The sequence below is a fragment of the Triticum aestivum genome, chromosome 3D (assembly GCF_018294505.1).
Source record: "Triticum aestivum cultivar Chinese Spring chromosome 3D, IWGSC CS RefSeq v2.1, whole genome shotgun sequence".
NCBI classification, from domain to species: Eukaryota; Viridiplantae; Streptophyta; class Magnoliopsida; order Poales; family Poaceae; genus Triticum; species Triticum aestivum.
The window spans coordinates 456,436,056-456,452,739 of NC_057802.1; the positions used below are offsets into that span (position 1 = coordinate 456,436,056).

At 45.8% G+C, this 16,684-nt stretch overlaps 2 protein-coding genes and 3 non-coding genes across 6 annotated transcripts; 3 read left to right on the forward strand and 2 right to left on the reverse strand.

The window, feature by feature from the left end:
* Nucleotides 1–1,576: 1,576 nt before the first annotated feature.
* On the forward strand, nucleotides 1,577–3,768 carry LOC123079625 (thioredoxin-like fold domain-containing protein MRL7 homolog, chloroplastic). Of its 2 annotated transcripts, XM_044502421.1 has the most exons (6): nucleotides 1,577–2,389; nucleotides 2,612–2,696; nucleotides 2,788–2,899; nucleotides 2,991–3,163; nucleotides 3,275–3,428; nucleotides 3,526–3,768. In XM_044502421.1, the coding sequence occupies exons 1-4, from the start codon at nucleotides 1,698–1,700 to the stop codon at nucleotides 3,092–3,094; spliced, it is 993 nt and encodes a 330-aa protein (XP_044358356.1). In that variant the 5' UTR covers nucleotides 1,577–1,697; the 3' UTR covers nucleotides 3,095–3,163; nucleotides 3,275–3,428; nucleotides 3,526–3,768. The 2 variants fall into 2 exon arrangements, with proteins under 2 accessions (XP_044358356.1, XP_044358355.1); XM_044502420.1 differs by having other exon boundaries at nucleotides 3,275–3,768.
* Nucleotides 3,769–4,300: 532 nt separating this feature from the next.
* TRNAI-GAU (transfer RNA isoleucine (anticodon GAU)) lies at nucleotides 4,301–4,374 on the reverse strand. Its single transcript has one exon. It is a non-coding gene; the product is annotated as a tRNA-Ile (tRNA).
* A 416-nt stretch (nucleotides 4,375–4,790) lies between these two features.
* Nucleotides 4,791–7,008, reverse strand: LOC123079624 (protein VAPYRIN). Its single transcript, XM_044502419.1, has 2 exons — nucleotides 5,841–7,008; nucleotides 4,791–5,414 (listed from the first exon to the last, which is right to left on the reverse strand). Exons 1-2 carry the CDS (start codon nucleotides 6,765–6,767, stop codon nucleotides 4,935–4,937), a joined length of 1,407 nt encoding a protein of 468 aa, XP_044358354.1. The 5' UTR covers nucleotides 6,768–7,008; the 3' UTR covers nucleotides 4,791–4,934.
* Nucleotides 7,009–8,284: 1,276 nt separating this feature from the next.
* TRNAG-UCC (transfer RNA glycine (anticodon UCC)) lies at nucleotides 8,285–8,356 on the forward strand. The gene has a single exon. It is a non-coding gene; the product is annotated as a tRNA-Gly (tRNA).
* Nucleotides 8,357–8,799: 443 nt separating this feature from the next.
* TRNAG-UCC (transfer RNA glycine (anticodon UCC)) lies at nucleotides 8,800–8,871 on the forward strand. Its single transcript has one exon. It is a non-coding gene; the product is annotated as a tRNA-Gly (tRNA).
* The last annotated feature ends 7,813 nt before the right edge of the window (nucleotides 8,872–16,684 follow it).

Below are 16,684 nucleotides of genomic sequence, written 5' to 3' on the forward strand. Positions count from 1 at the left end.
GAGCTGAAAACGAAGACGAAAGATTTTGCCAAAAATGCGGGGTAGAATTTGTGGATTCTCGGATACGAAGATATCAAATGGGATACGTCAAACTTGCATGTCCCGTGACTCATGCGTGGTATTTGAAAGGTCTTCCTAGTTATATCGCGAATCTTTTAGATAAACCTCTTAAGAAGTTGGAGGGCCTAGTATACGGCGATTTCTCTTTTGCATTTCGATTTTTTCCTCTTCCTCTATCCCTATCCTCTAGGTACATCGTTTGCATCAATAGAGAACCTTTTCCTCTGTATGAATCTATATTATTCCATTTCAATTTCTTCCCGAAACTTTCCAAGAAAAATCCCAGCTTAAGTGGGTTCAGCCGCCCCAAATCTGTCTCGATCCAGGGTTATATATCATAAAGGGCTTCGACAAGGGGTTTGATTCGTTCTTTGAGCAAAAAGATAAGGTCGGAATACCGAAGTTCTTTCTTTGCTTCCAAGAACATAGATTCCTTCTTCAACCCAGGGGGAAGAAATCCCCAAGAGCAAGGCAAGTCTCGAAAGAGCTGAGCACGAGCATGCTCTTGACTTGTTTAAGTCGGAGGATCTTAGAAGGGAATTAGAAGAAAAAAGAGCGGGGTAGCTCAGTAATTCGAGAGTCGCACGTACGGTAAGGAGGGGGGTTCGCGTCTATACGTGTAGTGTGGTGGTTGGGCCTACCCACCCTATTTGTTCCATGATCTATGGGTCTACTGGAGCTACCCACTTCGATCAATTAGCCAAGATTTTGACCGGATACGAAATCACTGGTGCTCGATCTAATCAGATTTTCCCCTCGTAGCTGATACAGTGAAATATTATTATGTAAGGGAGCTGATCCACAGGATTCAATGGTGAATTCTGATTTCCCCACACACTGAACCAAAGGAGAAGAATAGAATAATTCACTGGTGCAGGCGGAGCAGCAAACCTTCGTAGAAAAGGGAGAGGGTATACCTAGAAATGATGAAATCAACCTTTCTAGAGTAAGATTCATGTGCAGCCTTTCTCGATCGTTTATTATTCTCGAATAGAAGATGATAAGATGCATACCCCCTCCTCATTAACCATGTTACTTATTCATCGATACAACAGAGTTCTTATTCTTACCCTTCAAAAGATCGGGAAAGGTCATTCTAGACTCTTTATCAGATGTCTCATTCCATCCTTTACCTTGTGCCATGCATGATTCCTAGATCGATTGAATGATCAATTCGAACCTTCAAGAAGTTATGCGGGACATCCTGTACTGTTAAATAGAGCACCTACCCTGCATAGATTAGGCATACAGGCCTTTCAACCCACTTTAGTAGAGGGGCGTACTATTTCTTTACACCCATTAATGTGTAAGGGTTTCAATGCGGACTTTGATGGAGATCAAATGTCTATTTCTATGTTTTTATATTTCCACAACCCAAGAGGCTGGTCTAATTTTTACGTTTAGTGTTGTTTGTACTGCCTTGACAGATGATGGATAGATCGAAAGTAAAAAAAAATCGAAAAAAAAGCAGCAGTATTCTTTTTCTCAAAAGAAGGTAGCAGGAAATTCAACGGTGAGAGGGGACACCGGGCAGCGGCAGTGGCAAAACTCGGATAGCATCCACCAGCGCAGCCGGTAGCCACTGGAACCCAGCTCCCTTTCTTCTCCGTCGGCTTCGGCCGTCCTCCCCGCGCGCAATGCTTCGTCTCCCCGCTCTCCTCCCTCTTAAACCCTCGGCCCCGGCCACCGGCTTAAACCCCACCCGGCGCAGCCATGGCCACCGCGGCCCCAAACGCCTCCTCGCTTCCTCCGCCACGCCGCCGCCACAGCCGCCGCCGCCGGCGCGAAGGACTCCCAGTCCAACCACGGCCCCGAAACCCTTTAAGCGCGAACCCCGCGCCGGCCCCCAGAATCCCGAAGGCGCCACCGCGGAGTTCCCCACAACGAAGCCCCGCAAACCACGCCGCGGTCGCCGAAGCGAGGCGGCCGCCGTGGAGGACTTCGTCCGCGACCGCCTCGAGCAGGTCTTCGCCTCCATCCAGGAGCGCGACCCCGAGGTCCTCCAAGGCAAAGGCGACATCCTGAAGCCAAAGGAGGAGGAGGAGCTGGCTTCCGGCGAGAAGCCCGGGGAGGAAGACGGGGAGCAGAAGACGGTGGTGGAGGAGGAGGACCCGAGCTGGCCACTGGACGCCGACGTCGGGTGGGGGGTCCGAGCGTCGGAGTACTTCGACAAGCACTCCATCAAGAACGTGACGGTGGACGGCGTGGAGATCGATTGGGAAGGAGAGGTCGACCGGGGCTGGGTCAAGGAGATCAACTGCTTGGAGTGGGAGAGCTTCGCCTTCCACCCCAGCCCCCTTATCGTCCTAGTCTTCGAGCGCTACAACAGGTAAAGCCATTCGTCCATTCCTAGTGTCTACCGTATAGCTGTAAACCATTGGGGATTAATTTTAGGAACATGGGGTGAATCCAATGGGCTCAAAAGAGGGTTGGCTGGCCTTTAAATTGGCTTTGGTATAAAGATTCACTGATGTTTTGTGTCGCCTCGGAGAAATTAAGTCTTCATTAGCACCGTTTACAATTGTAGTGTGCTTAATATTGTGTTCTGTAGGGCTGCTGACAATTGGAGGTTTCTTCAAGAATTGGAAAAGGCTACAAAGGTATACTGGGATACAAAAGATCGGCTACCTCCACGGGTGAGTGAATCATATCATGGTTACTATCCGATTAACTCTGGCGTGCTTGCTCTGCTAATCTAACAAGTGTTAAATATTATCTGTGTTTCAGACTGTGAAGATTGATCTGAATATTGAGAGGGACTTGGCATATGCACTCCAAGCAAAAGAATGCCCGCAATTGCTGTTCTTGAGAGGAAACAAAATCCTATACAGAGAAAAAGGTTAGTCAGATTTGTCGTAAGATTTGTCATAAGAAAAAGGATACTCACTCTGACTGTATCTGATTATGGTCTTCATGGATTGTATTTACAGAGATAAGAACAGCTGACGAACTAGTTCAAATGATTGCCTATTTCTACTACAATGCAAAGCGGCCATCATGTGTCAATCCCGAAGCCCTTGCTCCTTCATTCTAAGTTCCTGGTATACAAGCGCTGAGATTGTCAAGTCTTGTGTTATTGTAGCACTGATATTACCTTCTTCTAGTAAGTACTTGTCTATCCCGTTCTTATTCGGTTGCCTGTTGAAACTGGAGTACTACTGGAGTGCTGGTTATTGTTCGCTGACATTTGATTCTCTGAAATTACCTGATGCAGGAAAGTATTATTAAGTTCATGTTCTGGGAGAAGAGGCTGAGTCTCCAAGTTTGATGATTTACCTGGATAAGATGCAAAAGAGGACATTTTGGATGCCTATAGTGGAAAGGGAACTGAGAAAAATCGCCTCGACGGGTTGTGTCAAGCAAGGAAGGTGTGACAACAGACATGTATTTTGATATTCAGTCAGTCTTTTGTAGTGTACTTTAGTATCTAAGAGTATATTCTCAGTTTCTGGAGTGATTTTCTAGATAGGAGCAGTGGCGAAGCTAGAAGATCAGGGGATTTGGGGTTAGCTACGTTTTTGAAGTTCGCTAAAAAAAAGCTACGTTTTTGAAGGTGTAATTTCCACTAGTGAGCAATGACAAAGACTAGATTACTGAAGGATGTATGGATTCCATTGGGACCGAATAGTTGTACACCAGATTCGCCCTGGATAGGGAAGTGTTAAGTGACAGCTTCACCTTCTAAATACAAGTACATTATTGAGATCATTATTACAGATTATTATTTTTCTGGTTAAAAGAAGTCACCAGGACTCTCAGTTCCACTGCTGAAACTGTATGTTGCATACATCACCTAGCCGACCATTACAGATTCAGTTAGAAACTATTAAAGTTGACAAGAATTTACTAACTGCCCCTTTCCCATTTGAAGAACAAAATGATAAGTTTAAAGGCATAATTGTTTTTATCTTCAAGCTCTTCTTTTCTTGAATAGAAACATCGAATAAAGTCTGCCTACTCTGCTTTCTGGTTTGAGCAATCTAGTCCTCAGATTAGCAAAATTATGAGTAATTGGCTCTTTCAGGTAACTAGAAAAAACATTGAGCGTCTAGAGAATATGAAAAGAGAGTAATCGCAATTAAAAAACAATTGGTCCTGACAGGGCTTGATGCCTATTCTGCATTTTGGTTTGAACAATCTAGTCTTCAGATTAGCAAATTTATTAGTAATTGGCTCTTTCAGGTAACTAGAAGAAACATTGAGGTGCTGGAGAATTATATGAAAAAACAGTCATCGCAATTGGTCCCGACGGGGCTTGAACCCGTGACCTTTGGCATATCAGACCAACACTCTAACCAACTGAGCTACAGGACCTTATTTCTTACTACAAAATAAATATTTACTTTAATAAAATAATTAAAAATGACAGTTACGCTCCCGAATAACTCGGAGAGGTACTGTGAGTCCAAAAAACGATTCGAGTCAACCCTGCGACAAATTGGAGGGTCCAGTCGTTAGCATTTTATTCTGAGAGTCGTGTGTCTCGTACACATACATCACCTATTCTGCTTTTTGGTTTGAGCAATCTGGTCTCCATATTAGTAAATTTATGAGTAATCGGCTCTTTCAGGGAATAGAAATGTGTTATTTGCAAAGTATGAATATCAGGAAGTGCGGTGCCAAAAAACAAGCATGGGTGTAAAAAAAAGCTTAATTCATGGGCAGAAAACATAAAATGTTTCAGAAAAAATATATTTTGTGCACATGCAAATAATTTAGAACTGCTCAGGGGAACGCAAAGTCCCATCTTATTGTTAAGTCCATATATCAACAGCCACAGAAAAAAAATACAGTAATCACTTCTGTCACCTATACAGTGCAGTATTAACATGGTCTTTGCAATCAACTCTGAATCGGAGACGCAAACGAAGGCCTTATGCACAGGATATCGACGAGGAAGACGACGACGCGATGCACAGCTGCGCGTCAGCACCTGCTGCCGCCGCCGCCTCGTCGGCGCCCCGGCCGCGCAGCAGCTGCGAGATGTCGTCGTAGCCCATGGTGTCGGCCATCTGGAGCGGCGTGGCGCCCCGCTTGGTCCTGGCGTGGACGTCGGCGCCCATGTCGAGCAGCAGGTCGACGGCGTCGGCGCAGCCGCCCTCGACGGCGAGGTGCAGCGGCCGGTGCCCTTCCACGTCCTCGCACTCCACGCCCATGCACCCCGACCCCGCCAGCAGGGCGATGGCGTCGCAGTGGCCCTTGATGGCGGCCACGTGGAGCGCCGTCAGCCCGTACTGGTCGCGGCCGCGGAGGCCCGTGCGCTTGCTGAGGAGGAATTCGAGGCTCCGGAGGTCGCCCCGCCTCGCCGCCGTCATCACCTGCTCCCACCGCTGCAGCACGTCCACCACTTCCTTCTGCACGTAATCGGCAAGAAAAGCGTCGTTGGTCGTTACATTCTGACAAGAGATGTGGAGTGAAAGTTTTGAGTAAAACTGTAAAAGTCCCAAGAACATTGGATGCTGTGTGTCGTTCACGAGCGCAACGACGCAAGCCACATAAGCCAAGTTATACGTACAGTACCCAGCCCGCTGGAACCACAGTTGATTCTCTCACTGTTCTGTCCGTGACAAAACCAGCCAAGATCTTCAAATTACGTTTCTGACATGACAAACTGTTCTTGCCACCTTCGAGTCCAAGTAAGACAACAGAAGGTTGTTTACTGTGATCGTGGTTGTTAGTTTTTTACTACGCTAGCACAAAGTGCAATTTTTGTCCATTCTAAGCTCCGAAGCCATGAAGTTACTAGTACACGGCAGTACAAAAAGGACAGAGGTACTTACGTAGCCCTTCTCTCGCGCCACGTCCAGCGGAGTCCTCCCGCGAGCGTCGGCCGCGGCGGAGTCGGCTCCCATGTCCACCAGCTCTGCCACCGCCTCTGCTTCGCCGGCCGCGGCCGCGACGTGCAGAGCCGTCCTGCCGTCCTTGTCGCGCGCCGCGAGCGCCTCCTGCCCCAGCCTCCTCACCTCTGCGCAGTCGCCCCGCGCGGCAGCCGCGTGCAGCGGCGCCCACGGCTCGGCGTCCGGCACGGCCGCCTCGGGGTTGAGGACCGGCAGGAGGTGCGGCTGCCGGCGCAGGATGAGGCGCACGGCCGCGGAGTCCCCGGCGTCCGCGGCGAGGCGGAGGAGGTAGGGCCCGCCGAAGAACACGCGAAGGCGGATGGCGCCGATGCCGACGCCGGCGCCGCCGGGCACGGAGGCCGCCGAGTCGAGTTGCGCGGCGGAGAGGGAGGAGAGGACGAGGAAGCGGTCGGCGCGGGAGCGCGGGAAGGACGGCGGCGCGTGCGGCTGCGGGCGGAGCACGACGCGGATGGTGGCCGTGGAGAGCGGCTGCAGGGCGCCGCGCGGCGGGCTGACGAGGAACTTGAGCGGGGAGGAGGTCTGGACCTTGAAGGCGACGGGGAGCGTCGGGTGCAGCGAGCGGAGGCGGAGGTCCACGCGGCACTTGGAGCTGGGCTTGAAGTCGATGACCACCTCCTCCTCCGCCACCTCCAGGAGCTGCTGCTCGGGCTCTGGCGCCGCCGCCGTTTTGGCTGCGTCGGCGGAATTGGCGGGAACGGAGCAGGCGGGCTTAACAGCGGCCATCGATCTCCGTTGGAAGGTGCTTGTACGCGCGGGGTGGGAATGGGATGGGGTAGCGGAACTGGAAGCACGGAGTGATGTCTGGCTAATGGCTGTACCTAGGATGACGCTTTGCTCTTTTGCTGGCATGCTGGATCGGGCAATGAGAGAATGTTGATCTTCTGTGATAGTGTGCCATGGCAGATTCCGGAGACAACAGAGCCATGAAAAGTTGATGTGCCGATGAACGACGCTCTACGTGCGCTGTGCTGCCAGAAGTGCGCGGCCACACCGTGTCCGGCTCGCCGGATCCCGCATGCATGCATGAGCATGATATCCTACGGGACCAGCAGAGAATGATGGATCCAGGTCCAGCCAGCACGAGCAAGCAAAGCGCCGAGGCAAATTTGATAATTTTGATGTGTGGATGAAATCATTTCACAAAATGAACTGCTTTTAAAAAAAATTCACTTAGCTGATTTTTTTAGTGGCGCCCGACACAAAGACGTCACACTACACTGTGCAACGCCTCATAGATAGGCGCTAGATGCCTGGCCAGCGTCGCACCCCGGACTGCCTAAAAATTACTAAGTCAATGTGCAGCGCCTAAGAGCTAGGCGCCACACTATACAGTGGAGCGCCTAGCCTCTAGGCGTTGCACTAGTGGTTGCTTCATTTGGTATGCAACCACTAGTGCAATGCCTAGAGGCTAGGCGCTACACTGTGGAAGGCAACCACTAGTGCAACGCCTAGAGGCTAGGCGCTCCACTGTATAGTGTGGCGCCTAGCTCTCAGGCGCTGCACACTGACTTAGTAATTTTCTTATCACACGGATGCGACGCTAGCCAGGCGTGTAGCGCCTATCTATGAGGCGTTGCACAGTATAGTGTGGCGCCTTCCTGTCGGGCGCCACTAAAAAAGTCAGCTGGGTGAAATATTTTTAGAGGCAGTTTATTTTGTGAAATGATTTTATCCATTGGTCAAAATTGTCAAATTTGCCGAGCCCGGAGGAGTGGTAGCTACCGCACGTCCCATCAGAGCGGGTGGCAAGCGACGGATCACGCCATGCAATGCGCTACAATCCACAGTACCCCCCGTGAACCGCAGGCATCCCCCGTCCTCCCGCCCGCCCAGCCTCCGCGCGCGCCTGCCTCCGTCACGCGACTAGAGGATCGCTGGATTCCTCTAGCCATCCATGTGCCCTCCCGGCCCTTTCGCCGTTTGTCGCGCGCGAATCGGCACAGAAACGGGGGCTTGGTCGCTTCTTCCGCGGCTACGTGAGCCGAGCCCCCGGCCCCGGGGCACTGCATCTCACGTCTCCGTGCAGCTTGCGGCACGCGCCCGCGCTGCGCCGAGGCCGGGCCAGATGCTCGGGCTCCAGGACAGGAGCGCTGCCCCTGCCGCTACCAAACGAAACAGTTCTGCTTCCTTCACCGGCTTTACTGTGCGCCGTACATCGGGTAGTCACGCGTGTACAGTATACAGTAGCAGTTCTGTAACTCAGACGCACACGCGACGATTCAGCTAGACACCACGCTTGAACAGAAGACATTTTGTGCGGATAGAATGCAAAAGTCTCCTGCTCTATTTGGTCACTGCACTAGCTAGTGATATCTTATGGTCACTGAATGGTTTGTGGAGTCCTTCTTTTAAGTTTAGACATCAACGCGTCTGTAGTCCAACGGTTAGGATAATTGCCTTCCAAGCAATAGACCCGGGTTCGACTCCCGGCAGACGCACTTTTTGAGTTTTCCCCTGGAGTCACTTTTTTTTCTGCATGGAGAGTCACTTTCTCCCTTGTGCAGTTCTGTAACTCGGACGATGCACACGCACGATCCAGCTAGATCTACGGCCTATCATCACGAGGGCTTCATCCCGCAGTCACTAACTGAATACTTCTGACAGTATCTGCGACCAAACGGTCTCATTCGACGAACAGTAGTAAGAAACATTGGTGACATTATACATCTCGCTAGGATAGGAAATAGCGTTTGCATGTTGCTCAAAACATTTTGTGCAGACAGAATGCAAAAGGTTTCCTCACAAATTCGATTCTATTTCATACTTGCAGGAACGGATCAATGCCTTCATGGCCATTACACTGGCTAGTGGAATCTTTACACATTTCGCGGAGAAGGCATTACGTATTTCATCACTATCCCTTTTAAATTTACCAAACAAAGCGTCTGTAGTCCAACGGTTAGGATAATTGCCTTCCAAGCAATAGACCCGGGTTCGACTCCCGGCAGACGCAATTTTTTTGAACTAAACAAGCCTCGGGCACGACTTCACCTTTGCATTGATCCAAAATTAAGGCTCAAATGTCACTTTCCTTATAGCCTCGGGCACAATTTCACCTTTGCATTGATCCAAAATTAGATTGTTAAGGGGATCGTATCCTTTTGTAGAGGACTTCAGATTTTTTTAGATAAGATGAAGCATTTGCTTGTCACTAGTTGATGCTTTAGTTACAAGTCTCATGTTGTGAGAGCTTTTTTTGAACCCAAGATCACCTATCCAACGAACCAGCACCGTGCCACTCCACACTATATCTGTGCCAAAATCATTTGTGCTGCACATACAAGGGACAATACAATCCAACATATAGTGTTTCTTCCATAGTGCATAGTACATTGTACATTACCATTTTTAGTTCAATCTTAATCATTTGACCAAGTTAAAAAGCAATGGATGCACTAATCATTACAAATAGCACCGAAAGATAAACCACGGTATAACATCTTTTTTTCTTCTAAACGAAATTTAGTCTTGCATAAGAAACACCGCTTTATTCAGCACTCTACATACTGTCAATCTTTCATAATGCAAAGCATTCTTTCATGAAAATACAGCACAATACTTTATGGCGCTCAAATCATGAGGTTCCTTGTGGATTGTTTCTCAGATTCGAATCCCATGTGCAAGGAGGCATTTCCCTCTCTATTTTTTTGAACCCAAGATCACCTATCCACTCCCGGCAGACACATTTTTGAACTAAACAAACATTTTGCCGTAATCTTCAATTAGGCTCAAATGTCACTTTCTCCCTTATAGCCTCGGGCAAGACTTCACCTTTGCATTGATCCAAAATTAAGGCTCAAATGTCACTTTCCTTATAGCCTCGGGCACGACTTCACCTTTGCATTGATCCAAAATTAGATTGTTAAGGGGATCGTATCCTTTTGTAGAGGACTTCAGATTTTTTTTTAGATAAGATGAAGCATTTGCTTGTCACTAGTTGATGCTTTAGTTACAAGTCTCATGTTGTGAGAGCTTTTTTTTAACCCAAGATCACCTATCCAACGAACCAGCACCGTGCCACTCCACATTATATCTGTGCCAAAATCATTTGTGCTGCACATACAAGGGACAATACAATCCAACATATAGTGTTTCTTCCATAGTGCATAGTACATTGTACATTACCATTTTTAGTTCAATCTTAATCATTTGACCAAGTTAAAAAGCAATGGATGCACTAATCATTACAAATAGCACTGAAAGATAAACCACGGTATAACATCTTTTTTTCTTCTAAACAAAATTTAGTCTTGCATAAGAAACACCGCTTTATTCAGCACTCTACATACTGTCAATCTTTCATAATGCAAAGCATCCTTTCATGAAAATACAACACAATACTTTATGGCGCTCAAATCATGAGGTTCCTTGTGGATTGTTTCTCAGATTCGAATCGCATGTGCAAGGAGGCATTTCCCTCTCTATTTTTTTGAACCCAAGATCACCTATCCACTCCCGACAGACGCATTTTTGAACTAAACAAACATTTTGCCGTAATCTTCAATTAGGCTCAAATGTCACTTTCTCCCTTATAGCCTCGGACAAGACTTCACCTTTGCATTGATCCAAAATTAAGGCTCAAATGTCACTTTCCTTATAGCCTCGGGCACGACTTCACCTTTGCATTGATCCAAAATTAGATTGTTAAGGGGATCGTATCCTTTTGTAGAGGACTTCAGATTTTTTATAGATAAGATGAAGCATTTGCTTGTCACTAGTTGATGCTTTAGTTACAAGTCTCATGTTGTGAGAGCTTTTTTTGAACCCAAGGTCACCTATCCAACGAACCAGCACCGTGCCACTCCACATTATATCTGTGCCAAAATCATTTGTGCTGCACATACAAGGGACAATACAATCCAACATATGGTGTTTCTTCCATAGTGCATAGTACATTGTACATTACATTTTTTAGTTCAATTTTAATCATTTGACCTAGTTAAAAAGCAATGGATGCACTAATCATTACAAATAGCACTGAAAGATAAACCACGGTATAACATCTTTTTTTCTTCTAAACGAAATTTAGTATTGCATAAGAAACACCGCTTTATTCAGCACTCTACATACTGTCAATCTATCATAATGCAAAGCATCCTTTCATGAAAATATAGCACAATACTTTATGGCGCTCAAATCATGAGGTTCCTTGTGGATTGTTTCTCAGATTCGAATCGCATGTGAGGAGGCATTTCCCTCTCTATTTTTTTGAACCCAAGATCACCTATCCAACGAACCAGCACCGTGCCACTCCACATTATATCTGTGCCAAAATCATTTGTGTTGCACATACAAGGGACAATACAATCCAACATATATGGTTTCTTCCATAGTGCATAGTACACTTTACATTACATTTTTTAGTTCAATTTTAATCATTTGACCAAGTTAAAAAACAATGGATGCACTAATCATTACAAATAGCACTGAAAGATAAACCACGGTATAACATCTTTCTTTCTTCTAAACGAAATTTAGTATAGCATAAGAAACACCGCTTTATTCAGCACTCTACATATTGTCAATCTTTCATAATGCAAAGCATCCTTTCTTGAAAATACAACACAATACTTTATGGCGCTCAAATCATGAGGTTCCTTGTGGATTGTGGCTCAGATTCGAATCGCATGTGCAAGGAGGCATTTCCCTCTCTATTTTTTTGAACCCAAGATCACCTATCCAACGAACCAGCACCGTGCTACTCCACATTATATTTGTGCCAAAATCATTTGTGTTGAACATACAAGGGATAATACAATCCAACATATAGTGTTTCTTCCATAGTGCATAGTACACTCTACATTACATTTTTAGTTCAATTTTAATCATTTGACCAAGTTAAAAAGCAATGGATGCACTAATCATTACAAATAGCACTGAAAGATAAACCAGGGTATAACATCTTTCTTTCTTCTAAACAAAATTTAGTATTGCATAAGAAACACTGCTTTATTCAGCACTCTACATATTGTCAATCTTTCATAATGCAAAGCATCCTTTCATGAAAATACATCACAATACTTTATGGCGCTCAAATCATGAGGTTCCTTGTGGATTGTGGCTCAGATTCGAATCGCATGTGCAAGGAGGCATTTCCTCTCTATTTTCTGAGACCAACCATATATCTTTACTTAACGATGCTTATGGGGATACAAGTATAGGTGAGGAGAGGCAAGTCAAACATGGCGCACACTCTCCAGAGAAGTAGCAGCGATAATAAGGTTATGTACTTCTATATTGCATACTTCCTGGAACACCGCCTTCTTCGCAAGAATCTTCTTGACAATCACATCATAGCTACAAGGGTTCTCCTCTCTGATATTGCGAACCACTTGAAGGTAATCTGCAGCAATTTGTAGCTTTGTTGGGTTGAGATCAAGGGCAAGTGACATTGCCTCGCTGCATGCAATTGCTTCGAGGGTCGCCAGGTGAGTATGTCCATCAAAAACTATTTATGAATCTCTAAGGTACTTATCACCCACATCTTGTCAGATTGCACTGACGACACCTTTTCTTTCTCTTCTATCTATCCTCCATCAACTTAGATCTTGGCATTCCCGGCCGGTGCCTGCCATCCCTCTCTAGCCGTCCGTTGAGGCGGCCCATGTTGGTAGGATTTATTTGCTGGTAGCATATCCAAGTCCGCAAGAAATCGTCAAATAAAGGATGAAGTCAAGAGTGGACCCTGGAATTGTTGCTCGTAGATTGCCTTCCTACGAGCCCACCATGTACACCATAATGTGACGAGGACCTTGACCACCTCAACATTAGATGCAAGGTCAATAATATCAAGGAGCTAGAACTTGGGATCCTCCTGGTTCCCCGCTTGCACAAACTCCACAATGTCATCGCCCAACAACACCGAGACTGTTTTCGCCATGTCGCACTCAATGAGAGAGTGCACCATGAATTAGCCGCAAAGTTGCATAACGTACAGGTGGGCGCCACGCGAAGTGACACATGATCTAGTTGCCACGTGATTTTTTTACCTTGGATGAAAGCTTGATTACCCAAAGATCAGACCACTTTTTGAGAGTGTCATCAATGTCAGACGAGCTTGGCCAGTGTTCAAGCCAATCTTCCCGTGATGCCATTTGGTCTTAACAAGGAGGCGATAGGCAGAGCGAACAGAGATCCGCCTTGAAGCTCCGTAGCGCCAAGCCTAGGATTCTTCCAGTGATATGGAGCTTGCTACCTCTTGAGCATGCGTTGGTTTTTCCTTGAAGAGGAAAGGGTGGTGCAGCAAAGTAGCGTAAGTATTTCCCTCAGTTTTTGAGAACCAAGGTATCAATCCAGTAGGAGACTACACGCGAGTCACCTAGTACCTGCACAAACAATCAAGAACCTTGCAACCAACGCGATAAAGGGATTGTCAATCCCTTCACGGCCGCTTGCAAAAGTGATCTGATAAAGATAATAAGATAAATATTTTTGGTATTTTTGTTGTATAGATTGGAAAGTAAAGATTGCAAAATAAACAGTGACAAAATTTGGCAAGTTGACGGGAAACTAATATGATGTAAAATAGACCCGGGGGCCATAGGTTTCACTAGTGGCTTCTCTCATGATAGCATGTATTACGGTGGGTGGACAAATTACTGCCGAGCAATTGATACAAAAGTGCATAGTTATGATGATATCTAAGGCAATGATCATGAATATAGGCATCACGTCCGTATCAAGTAGACCGGAACGATTCTGCATCTACTACTATTACTCCACACATCGACCACTGATGTCTACTACGCAACCTTCTTCTTGTAGACGTTGTTGGGCCTCCAAGTGCAGAGGTTTGTAGGACAATAGCAAATTTCCCTCAAGTGGATGACTTAAGGTTTATCAATCCGTGGGAGGCGTAGGATGAAGATGGTCTCTCTCAACCAACCCTGCAACCAAATAACAAAGAGTCTCTTGTGTCCCCAACACACCCAATACAATGGTAAATTGTATAGGTGCACTAGTTCGGCGAAGAGATGGTGATACAAGTGCAATATGGATGGTAGATAAAGGTTTTGTAATCTGAAATTATAAAAACAGCAAGGTAACAAGCGATAAAAGTGAGCGTAAACGGTATTGCAATGTGTTGAAACAAGGCCTAGGGTTCATACTTTCACTAGTGCAAGTTCTCTCAACAATAATAACATAATTGGATCACATAACTATCCCTCAACATGCAACAAAGAGTCACTCCAAAGTCACTGATAGCGCAGAACAAACGAAGAGATTATTGTAGGGTACGAAACCACCTCAAAGTTACTCTTTCGGATCGATCTATTCAAGAGTCCGTAGTAAAATAACATGAAGCTATTCTTTCCGTTCGATCTATCATAGAGTCCGTACTAGAATAACACCTTAAGACACAAATCAACCAAAACCCTAATGTCACCTAGATACTCCAATGTCACCTCGAGTATCCATGGGTATGATTATACGATATGCATCACACAATCTCAGATTCATCTATTCAACCAACACAAAGAACTTCAAAGAGTGCCCCAAAGTTTCTACCGGAGAGTCAAGACGAAAACGTGTGCCAACCCCTATGCATAAGTTCACGAGGTCACGGAACCCGCAATTTGATCACCAAAACATACATCAAGTGAATCACGTGATATCCCATTGTCACCACAGATAAGGACATGCAAGACATACATCAAGTGTTCTCAAATCCTTAAAGACTCAATCCGATAAGATAACTTCAAAGGGAAAACTCAATCCATTACAAGAGAGTAGAGGGGGAGAAACATCATAAGATCCAACTATAATATCAAAGCTCGCGATACATCAAGATCGTACCATCTCAAGAACACGAGAGAGAGAGAGAGATCAAACACATAGCTACTGGTACATACCCTCAGCCCCGAGGGTTAACTACTCCCTCCTCGTCATGGAGAGCGCCGAGATGATGAAGATGGCCACCGGTGAGGGATCCCCCCCTCCGGCAGGGTGCCGGAACAGGGTCTCGATTGGTTTTTGGAGGCTACAGAGGCTTGCGGCGGCGGAACTCCCGATCTAGGTTATGTTCTGGGGGTTTCTGTATATATAAGAGGTTTTGGCGTCGAGAACAAGTCAGGGGGGGTCTCCGGGCTGTCCACGAGGCAGGGGGCGCGCCCAGGGGGGTGGGCGCGCCCTCCACCCTCGTGGGCAGCCCGGGACTCTTCTGGCCCAACTCTTTGACTCCGTGGCCTTCTTCTGGTCCAAAAATAAGCTCCGTCAAGTTTCAGGTCAATTGTACTCTGTTTGGTTTTTCTTTTCTGTGATACTCAAAAACAATTAAAAAACAGAAACTGGCACTGGGCTCTAGGTTAATAGGTTAGTCCCAAAAATCATATAGAATAGCATATAAATGCATATAAAACATCCTAGATGGATAATATAATAGCATGGAACAATCAAAAATTATAGATACGTTGGAGACGTATCAAGCATCCCCAAGCTTAATTCCTGCTCGTCCTCGACTAGGTAAATGATAAAAACAGAATTTTTGATGTGGAATGCTACCTAACATATTTATCCATGTAATTCTCTTTATTGTGGCAAGAATATTCAGATCCATAAGATTCAACAACAAAAGTCTAATATTGACATAAAAATAATAATACTTCAAGCATACTAACAAAGTAATCATGTCTTCTCAAAATAACATGGCCAAAGAAAGCTATCCCTACAAAATCATATAGTCTGGCTATGCTCTATCTTCATCACACAAAATATTTAAATCATGCACAACCCCGATGACAAGCCAAACAATTGTTTCATACTTTTGATGTTCTCAAACTTTTTCAATCTTCACGCAATACATGAGCGTGAGCAATGGACATAGCACAATAGGTGGAATAGAATGGTGGTTGAGGAGAAGACAAAAAGGAGAAGATAGTCTCACATCAACTAGGCATATCAACGGGCTATGGAGATGCCCATTAATAGATATCAATGTGAGTGAGTAGGGATTGCCATGCAACGGATGCACTAGAGCTATAAGTGTATGAAAGCTCAACAAAAGAAACTAAGTGGGTGTGCATCCAACTCGCTTGCTCACGAAGACCTAGGGCATTTTGAGGAAGCCCATCATTGTAATATACAAGCCAAGTTCTATAATGTAAAAATCCCACTAGTATATGAAAGTGACAACATAGGAGACTCTCTGTCATGAAGATCATGGTGCTACTTTGAAGCACAAGTGTGGTAAAAGGATAGTAGCATTGTCCCTTCTCTCTTTTTTTTATTTGGGCATTTTCTCTTTTTTTGTGGCCTCTTTTTTTTAGTCCGGAGTCTCATCCCGACTTGTGGGGGAATCATAGTCTCCATCATCCTTTCCTCACTGGGACAATGCTCTAATAATGATGATCATCACACTTTTATTTACTTACAACTCAAGAATTACAACTCAATACTTAGAACAAAATATGACTCTATATGAATGCCTCCGGCGGTGTACCGGGATGTGCAATGACTCATGAGTGACATGTATGAAAGAATTATGAATGGTGGCTTTGCCACAAATACGATGTCAACTACATGATCATGCAAAGCAATGTGACAATGATGAAGCGTGTCATAATAAACGGAACGGTGGAAATTTGCATGGCAATATATCTCGGATGGCTATGGAAATGCCACAATAGGTAGGTATGGTGGCTGTTTTGAAGAAGGTATATGGTGGGTATATGATACCGGCGAAAGGTGCGCGGTATTAGAGAGGCTAGCAATGGTGGAAGGGTGAGTGATAGAGGAAAAGGTGTCCCGTCTTTCGATGAGATGATGGA